Raw genomic sequence first — 9,974 nt, 5'->3', positions numbered from 1 at the left:
GGTTGGGCTCTGGCGGAGGTACTGCAAGTTGTGCCAGGGAACGGGGGAAATGGGATAGTAACTCTGGAAACCTCGCTGATACGAGCAGCGAGCGAGTTCCAAGCACCTGCGGGTTGTACCCTTTGAACAGTACTTTAGTGCTAGTTGGATACGGGCCTTTGCGTGCTTTTGGTACGCGAGAGACGATGGGGAGCGGACGGATACAGGCGTGTCAGGACAGTAACGCGGCCGCCGTTGCTCATCATCTGCTGAAGGAGGATCAGGCATTGCCTGTCACACACACACACACACACACACACACACACACAGATGGGTCCAGGCTGTCAAAACTTAGCTTGAGAGGTCCTTACTATGCACAGAGCCTCAGCTACAGCAAGGTAGGCAGGAGCTCCTAGTGTAAAGGTGCTGCGAAATAAATCCATTTTTTCCTTTTGGGTTAGTTGCTTTATGAAACAACATAAGCAAAACTGTAACAGTGTCTTTTCTGAACTGCCCCGAGTTGTTGCTATGGTGGTGTGAGGAGTTGTCTACCTGTGATTCCAGAACTAACCAGGGTAACACACTAGGGTAAGCTTACTTAATAGTTAGGTTAACTCATTAGGAAACAACCTACGTTTTCCTTTCAAACGTCTGACTGCCACCATAAGAATGATTATACTTGCAGGTTTTGTCGATGTTGTATTGCTCGATACATTAATGATTTTAAATTTCTGTTGTTTGCTTCTTTTTTTTAATTGGAAGGTACAAGCAGAGGAGGAGGTGGAGGAGGATGGGGTAGCACTAACCAGAGATACACTAATGTTATCCAGCCATCTACCTTTAAGTCTAATGTGTGGGGTGGCAGCAGAGATTACGGAAAAGGACTTTTCGTCTCCTCTGGCTTTGGATCATCAGGTGGCAGCAGCGGAAATGGAGACTTTTCACAGAACAGATTTGCTGTATTAGTGAACAGTCAAAACGTTGGTGATGGCTACAAAGATGAAGAGGAGAGACTTCTGTAAGTTATAGTCCTGTATTACTGAAAACATTTAGAATGAGCAGTTTAAAAGCTTACTGACTTACTAGAAATAATGTAGAGGACACGACTGTGAGGAAGAAACTGGGATGTGTAAAAAGAACCGTAGAAAACACTGCTCCATTTGGTTCTCTTAAGTTATGCTGGCATGGGAAGAAAGAGGTCCTTGTTTTGAACCTGGATTGGGCAGCTAGACAACTGTTTATTAGTAAGGTGGCATGGTATTTAAGTTGTGGGCAGGAAGATAAGGAAGGAAACAAAGATGTCACTACTTAAAAAGAAGGGGTCAGAGCCTCTTGGACAGCATTTCAACCATTAAAAAACCAAAACAACTCTTTGAGAAAATGAACTATTTGACTTAGTTTTCCTGACACTTAGGATAACAGATTGTTCTGCCAGTGGTAAAACTATTGAAACCTGGTTTCACATGCGTGTATGTTAGAGTCAGGTAGAAGTGACTGGCAGGTTCAAAGTGATTACAGGGCAGGTGATGAGAAGGAACCGGCAGTGTTGCTGATTTCCTGAAGAAGCAAGGTTTTGGAGCCACTTTCCATTGTTTTTTAAGATACATGAAGAAAATACTTAGCAGATTATTTATTCAGCTTCTCAAACATGAATGTGTGTTGTGTTACAAACATCTGAAATACTTAGAATCTTTGTTTGTTGCTGTGTAGTGATCTGCTTGTCCATTTCAGTTTTTTAACCATTTGTTTTTCATTGTTTGTTTACATTTGGATTTACTTCTGTTGATGTAGCCTCTATTTTTGTGCTTTTGCAATGTCTGGATTATTACACTTTTGATTCTTTTCCAAAACTTGTACAGAACACATCACTTTCTCCTTTTTTTTTTCCCCCTGAACTTTGCTATTTGATACTGTGCACATTCATCTATATTGTAAGATCAACCAGTATTGAGAAGGTTTTAAATTGTATTGTGATCTAAAGCTTCAGGGAAATTCCGTGGCAGCATATGCCATACAAGAACTAAAAATACATTGTCTGTTAGGGATTTTTTTTTTTTTATTATGAAGATCCTGTTTGGTTTACTTGCAGTCAGATGATAAAGAAAATGCTTTGTAGGGACATTTACGTATCTTGCCACATAAGTGCATTTTTTTTCTACAGACAACTGAGTACTTCTCTTGTTCATTGCAACTAGTGTCTTACTTCATTAGTTTTTATGGTAGCAGGTATTTGAATCTGACTTTGGATTTAATCCAGGCAGTTGCTTCTGGTGGTATCGTTTTGACCATATATTTTTACCTTCATCTGTGTTTTTATTTCTTTTGGGTTTCTAGTGAATGTGTAGTGAAAGACATGGAAATTTGGGAATCTTCAGGACAATGGATATTTTCATCTTATTCACCGGTGAAAGAAAAGTTGAATGTCTCAGGTAGGTAATGTTTTAAGTATTGCCATGTGTTGCTGCTGTTCAGGATGTTTCTTACACTAGTCCATGCTGTTGTATCTCTGGAGAACCATTTGCAAGGTTTGGACATTCACATCTTTGAAGTTCTGTAATGCATCCTTTTTGTGTCTCCAGCTGTGACTGACTTATTATGGACTATGTACTATGGCCCATTTCTTTGTACCTATTGAGGGCAGTTGGAACTATTAACATATTTTGTTGGAGAGGTTTTTGATTATCCTTTTCTTACAGGCTTTCGAGATTTCTCACCAGAAGAGTTGCATCTGGAGTATTATAACTGCAGAGCAAACAATAACATTCAGAACTATGTAAGTATGTTAAAAATGCTTACTTCTGTGGACACATTTTGGGGTAGGATTTGTTACTATTCTTCAGGTGGTAACTTTTGGCTCAATTACTCCAGCAGATTATCAGAATGCCAAAATGTTTTTAAATTACAGAGCGCCAAATACAATGCAAAAATAGCTGCTAGTCTGTATCCACAGCCATAACTTCCTATTTCTGTCTGAGATCACAGGCTCAAACTGTCAGATCTGAGCTTCTAAAACTGGTGGCCTAGTGTCTTGACACATCAGCTCCTACAAGAAATGGTGGCAATAGACTTCTAGCTAGTTTCAGATAAATGTATGGTCTTTTCTTAATCTAGACATTCCTTGACTTAGCCTTGTCCCTGCTCTTGTGTGTTATTTGTAGAAGTTATTTGCATCCTGTCTCAGAAGTTTAATACTTTATATGCTATTATTAGTTTGGTTGTTATAGCTGGTTATATAGGGCTGTAGGTAGAACACAGGAAAGTTTATTTGATCTTGTTCTTTTACATATCTCTGTTGCAGGAGATTAATGCTGAAAATATCAGATACTTCTAAAGGAGTATATACATTTCTAGAAAAGAAGTAATACTATGTTTTTATATAAACGTATTTAAATTTTTATATATTGTTCCTCACCCATAGTCCCATCAATATCAAGGAAGCTAGCAGAGTTTAATGTTGTGCCAGGAAAGGAATTGGGCTACTGGATAGATGAAAGTACAAACTTCTTTCCTCTCCTCCTTGGTTCTGTATCACAGAAGGAATTGCTGTTGTCACCACTGTGGCATCATGTGTTTAGAATTACCAAAATTGCATTTTCAGAGACAGGAGATAAAGCTAAAAAAAAAAACCAAACCCCAACAACAAACCTTCAATTCAAATGAACTGCAGTGATTAAACAGTACACTCTGCCTGGCTGTTAAAAACAAAAAGTAGAAATCTGTGGTCTCATTGAAGCACTAAGTGCAAGTTCTTGGAAGTCTCAGTGTGTAGTTGACAACTGTTTGATACAGTTCTCTTTCTTACAAAATGTTTTAAGTACAACATGTCTTTTCCAAAGCATGTTTCTATTCTTAAGCTGGGTCAAAATCTGAATTTTCCAGTCTGTTGTGCAAGAGCTGATACCAAGCAACGTGATCTTCCAGCATGTGACTAGACACAAAAGAATTATTGATGTTTGTGATGTTTTGGAAGATTAAGGAATTTATTTACCCAAAGATAACTTATTCCGCTCTTACAGGCATTTAGGACACTATATGTTTTATTGTTTATTTTTCTAAGGAAAATTCGTTTAGGCCAAGCTTTGAATAAGGTGTGTTGGTAAACTTAAATGTAGGAAATTCAGGTTTGAAATTCCTGGAAAGTTATTTTAAAGACATTCCAGTTTCTTGTTTAATACCTTCATCATATCACCAAAACACAGGCAGTAGTTACTGCTAGCATATGTTCTGTGCAGTAGTCAGTTGGATCATGTGAAATGGGCTGATTTAAGTTAAGGACTTTAACTTCTGCAAAGCTGAATATTTTGGGCTGGTACTATTAAAGTGTTTGAATTATAATATTGTGAAAGTGAGTGGGGGATTTTCTGAAAATGTAGAAGAAGCTAAAGAAAATTTTAGGACTTCAGCTTAATGAACACATAAGTGGACAGGCCAGAAATAAAGCAAGGGTTGAAAAGTTTCTTCTCATATACTTCCAGCTTACATATTTAATGTGTGGTTTGTTGGGATTTTTTCCCCAAGCAACTAATGGAGCTAGTGATAGAACTTAGATTTAGAAAGCCCCAGGACACCTTTTTTTAATCATACTGTTATGTAAAGTAAAAAAAGTTGTTTTAAGTGCAATAGTAAGAGAATTTAAAGAAATTCTTTGTTAATAACAAATATTTCAGCTCCTCACCTTGAAGTTTCAGGAAAGCAAAAATCTTGTCTTCTTGGCTTAACGAAATTTCCTTTCTAATTCTAGAAATTTTCTTTCAGTTCACTTGCCAGATCACTCTTATTTTCTTTTGTATTAAGTCTTCACCAATAATAAAAACATGCTTTTCTTTCCCCCCTTTTTAGATAAATTCTGTCCAACAGTTAGCAGAACAATGGAAAACTCGGCTGCATCAGTTAAAAGTTTTAAATGCATCAACAAAAGCAGCCTTGGTAAGTCTTAATGAAAGGTAAAATATTTCTGTTCCTGATGTCATCTTTTTATTAATTTTGGGCAAATGTGGGGTTTTTTAGATTCATGGTTTTTTGGACACATCCTACTAAACTGTCATGCAAATTAATATTTGCAGTTTAATTTCTGTTAAAAAGATTTCTAAGACATGGTAGTTGGAATATGCCACTTTGTTTTTAATGAAGAAATCCTGCAAATATTCCATAGAATCAAAGTGTTTAACTATGCTTCTACTATCTTTATATAAATAGGTAATAAGTATTACTTTGAAGATTGCAGGATACTATTTTACAACCACATATACATGATTCTTCTAGGTCATCCTTGTTTGCACCTAAATAGCTGAGGCATGACAGTGTCTGATTCCTACATTCACTGGCAATTTTATGGTAGATCTGTAAACTGCTCTGAAAATGTCAGCTGTGTTATATTCTGGCACTGCAGCCTTGAGAAACACTTGGCATGAAAGTGTTTGGCTGGCTGGTGGCATGAAGACCTTGACAGTAATCTTAGAGCACTCCTGGGAACATTAGAGAAGGTGGAAAGGGTGTAAGGAGGAATTGCAGAAGAGAATAATAATTGCAGTTTGAAAACTGCCCCATCTGTCCATCTGTGTGATTTTATAGGCATCTGTGTGAATATTCTAGCACTGCCTGAGCCAGGTGAACGTGAAAGTCTGTGAATACAGTTTTGGGTCTCAACTCTACCTTTCTCTGGAATTATGAAATGGGTGAATTTCAGACAGGTATTGTAAAATTCTTTAGTTAACTAGGGAAAATGGTGACTCAGGATGGTTACATATTAGCAAGGCAGCAGCTACATCCCCAGGTTTGAAATACTGTCATTGCAAGCCATGTGAAAGCAACCATAGCCTAAGGTTGGGATCTGATCATGTAGATGTACAGTAAGAGGCTAATATGCACCCTGCCATTTTTAACATGTGCTGATGTTGACTATTCTAAGGTATAACAAGCAGACCAGACCAGAATAGTCCTCCAGGCCATCTTAGGACAAACAGAGCATTTTGGTAATGCCAGAATGGGAAATTGGTAAGACAGGTGGGAGAGAAACTGGGTAAAATTTGGAGATACAAAGAGTCACTGGTCCTGAGAAGGTGGCACACTCTCATGAATCTAGATGTGTCAGAAGAGAATGCTTGAGTTAAAGCCAGTCTTAAATATCCAAGGAGACAGAGTAAGTTGATTTAAGTGGAATATGCAGGATGTGCTTGAAGGTTTCAGTAGTACGATCATACCTCCTTGGTATTTTCAATGCTAAAGGTGAAGCAGCAAGTTGAGGAAACAGGGTAAGTCAAAGCAATGACATAGGGTCATCAAGCACTCAGTGAAATACGTAAAAGATGGGAACAAGAGCTCAAAGAGGTATTCAGGTCACTGTCTGACACACACACAAAAAAATCTATAAACTGTAATATGTTTGTGTTTCTGGAGTGTTTTACAGAGAATACTGTACAGCCCCAAAGCATTTTGTTGATAGCTGCAAGAGCATGCCATTGTGATGGAAGTCTTCAGTGTCTAACTTAGACTAAGTTGTATTAAATTGGACTAGGCAGCCATATTTTTGCTTCAGGTATTCATTGAAAGACATTTTCCTGTTTTGGAATCTTATTTTCATTTGTGCATTTGTAATTTTGTTAGCTCTCCGAACTAAAGAACACAGTCACTCAATCATTGCCTGCCTTTGGATTTGGAGGACAGCAGTCATTGAACTTTGGGTTGTCAAGTAAGTCCCTGCATTAAGAACTATCAGTTAAACATTTTCTTGAGTTCTTCTGCATTATCGAAATACAGCAGTGGTTAGTACCACAGATGTGCCCATTCTAACATTTTTTGGTATCAATTTTATAATTGCAGGTTTTCCAGTGATCAGCAGCAGTAGCAGTGTTAGCAGTTTCTCCTTTAAAACAAGTTCCAGTCATGTCAATGCATCGTCTGGAAACACCCCTGCTTTTGGGAGCCCTTCTGCTGGTTGTAATCCTCCTGCATTTGGTGCGACGTCCTCTCTTAGCGTATCCCAGTCTGTTGGTTTTGGCAGCCCAGCAGCTCCATCTGCAGCCTCCTTCTCATTTAAAACTTCTGAAACAAGTGGTGGTTTTGGAACTTCTGGGTTTTCAGGGTTTGGCACTACTTCTGCTGTGAACTCTTCAAACATCACTCCACTTAAAGTCTTTGGAGATTTTAGTGCGGCAGTAGCAACTTCTCCGTCACATTCAGGCAGTACTCTATTTGGACAGACTGCCAGTGCCTCTGGACAGACCTTAGTGTCAGCGCCTTCTGCAGTCACAAACAATACTGCATCAGAAAAGTTATTTACACCAAAGAGCGAACTGTCAGCAGAAGACTTGAAACAATTTGAAGCAAAAAAGTTTACAATTGGAAAGATTCCTCTTAAGCCACCACCATTAGAACTCTTAAATATTTAGGACTTACAAGTTTAATCTGAAATTACATGGTTTTGTAACTTCTCTGATACCTCACTAGACTGTTTTGTGATTGAGTAATGAAATAGAGTAAACCCAAATGTAAACAAACTTGAGTTAATTTTTGTTTCTTCTGCAATGATAAACTCAGAGGTATAATCATTTGAACACTTTATTTTATAGTTTCTTGGTTATTTTGAAATGTACCTTTTACATCCCAAGAAATGAATTAATGAACATTTTAAGTTCCCTTTTCTATTTTGTACTGTGAAATTCTGGTCAAAAACAATGATAAGAAGGCTTTGTCAAAAGTAAGAGTGTTTTGCTGAGGTACTCACAGCCTACTGTGAATAGAATGCTAGAAAGAAACAGCTGCACTGCAAGACTGGTTGTTGTTGGACCACCTTGTCATTTGCCTCTTTCTTGGTGCAGCTTTTGACAACTGTGTTTGAAAAGGGGGCTCCTATGTGGTTTTTACCCAGCTACATCTTCCTATCACCCAGGAGTCAGTTACCTGTCCCAGCTGATCCAGTTCAGCTAGTGTTAGCTGTCCTGCTTCAGGTCATAATGCACACTTGGGGGAGAACAGTCTCGAAAGCATTCATCATGAATAAGGAGCTTGTGGTTTGCTGTTTTGCCACCTCTTTGATCAAACTTTGCAAGCAATTGCAAACTTATGCACTACATCTATGTGAATTGAGAGCCAGACAACAAACCTCTGTCAAAATTGATGAGTGCATATATTGGCAGTACCTTTTCTGAATTAATTATATTAACGATACTTTGCCTAGATGCTAAAAAGCAGGACTCAGAAATTCTCTACAGGAGGTAGAGAGTCAGGTGAAGAGAACATTTGTTCTTGGCCAGGCCCTCCCATTAGTGGTTTAAAATTACTAAACCTCAAGAGGAAAGCAAAAGTTTACCCCAGGATATACATAAATAAATTGATTGTCCCTTTAACACTTGACAATAACATTTCAGTTCTTACTATGGACCCTGTGGTCCTACTTAAAACTCTGCTATAGCTGTGCTTCCTACCAAAGGTCCATAGCATACTGGCCTGCTAAAACAGTGTGAATGAATTTAACTTTTAGGGTGATAGGCCATGGGTGCGCACTGCCGACATCGTAGAAATCCAGGTGCCTTGGTCCACATGCTCAGTGTAGATGTTATGTTATAGTACTGAGTTTATATGGATTTTTCTGGCAATTGTTTTGTACATGAAATAAAGTATCTGGTTTTTATTATTGTTGTTAATGACCCAGGGCAGGCTTCCTGCAGCTCACAAACAAAATACTGATGCACTGGCCCAGAGTTCCATTTAATTCTTATGAAATGTGTTTCCAAGTGGGATCTCCAGAGCAGTACTAAGACTCGTACAAACTAATACATGTACATGTGCCAGGGCTCACTTAGCTTACTTGGATTTTGACACAGGAACTGAGGAACATCCCAAAATCGGTATTTTCAGAAATCCCCCATCCTTACAGAAATTGTTAAACTCACCTTTGTAAACATTTATTGTCTAACAACCATCAAAAATGTTTGTGGCGTGTCAGATGAATCCCATAACTGCATGGACTCATCCTATTACATGCTATACACTTTTCCCCATTTCATTCATGAAGCCTTAGTGATTTCGAATCCAATTGTACTAGAAAGATACCATGTTTTTTTAAAAGTTCCCATAATTTCTATTACTGCTAAAGCAGCATTCTAACATGGCACGAGTATATTTTAGGGCAAAAGTACAGAATTAAGCATTGCTGATAACCTTAAGAATCCCATGGTATGTTTTAGAGTGCTGTGGATGGTTTTGCCTTACATGTAAAGTAACAATAATTTTGCAATCACCTGTGCTGTTTTCTCCTAATCTTTTTTTTCCTAATGCTCAATCTCTAAAATTACTACTTTAAGAAACAAAAAAGAGAGGAACAATCTAAGTCACAGTTAAGGACAGACTGCCTCTGGTGAATGCCCAAGCTAAGCTGAAGTGTCTTTATGCATAAGGCCACTGCAAGATTTTAGAGCTTCTGTACCTCAGTGCTGCAGCTGTGCCACACAAGAGCTTAAAGCAGCTTGCTTTTGAAGTTAAGTGATGAACCGAAGTCTTTAGTCTTTCTTCAGAGTAGCTCAGTGGGCCATTGCTGTTAAGCTGTGCCAAGAGCTTTCAAGGGTCAAAAGTGTGCAAGAGCTTTTTTAAGTGGAAGACCTTTGACTTAAAAAAATAATTGTAAGGCCATAAAAAAAATCTGAATTACCTACTGTACATGCCCAAAAGAACATCACTGAGATGTTCTCAAACATGATTCTAACCTACAGGGATATAAGGGGAGAAGGGAATTTTGAAGTCCTGGGCCACTTTGCCATTAAGAAATAGAATCATAGAATGGTTTGGATTGGAAGGGACCTTAAAGATGACTTAATTCCACCCCCGCTGCCATGGGCAGGGACCCCTTCCACTAGAGCAGGTTGCTCCAAGCTGCGTCCAGCCTGGCCTTGAACACAGTCACAGCTTCTCTGGGCAACTTGTGTCAGGGCCCCACCACCCTCACAGGAAGGGACATATTCCTAATTTAGGGGACAATAAATAAAAAATAAATTAAAAAA

General features: G+C 38.5%; 1 protein-coding gene across 1 annotated transcript; it reads left to right on the top strand.

Annotated features, from left to right (window-relative positions):
* Window positions 1–751: 751 nt before the first annotated feature.
* NUPL2 (nucleoporin like 2) lies at window positions 752–7,367 on the top strand (the record flags this gene model as incomplete). The annotated part of the gene is made up of 6 exons (XM_010010441.1): window positions 752–997; window positions 2,314–2,408; window positions 2,676–2,752; window positions 4,819–4,905; window positions 6,583–6,667; window positions 6,799–7,367. Coding segments are annotated over 6 exons (1,159 nt in total), but the record flags the coding sequence as incomplete, so codon positions are not given.
* Between the last annotated feature and the right edge of the window lie 2,607 nt (window positions 7,368–9,974).

This window comes from Nestor notabilis, unplaced genomic scaffold (genome assembly GCF_000696875.1).
Source record: "Nestor notabilis isolate BGI_N333 unplaced genomic scaffold, ASM69687v1 scaffold17782, whole genome shotgun sequence".
NCBI lineage: Eukaryota > Metazoa > Chordata > Aves > Psittaciformes > Psittacidae > Nestor > Nestor notabilis.
Note: the sequence above shows the minus strand (reverse complement) of the source record. Positions and strands in the feature narration are given on the sequence as shown.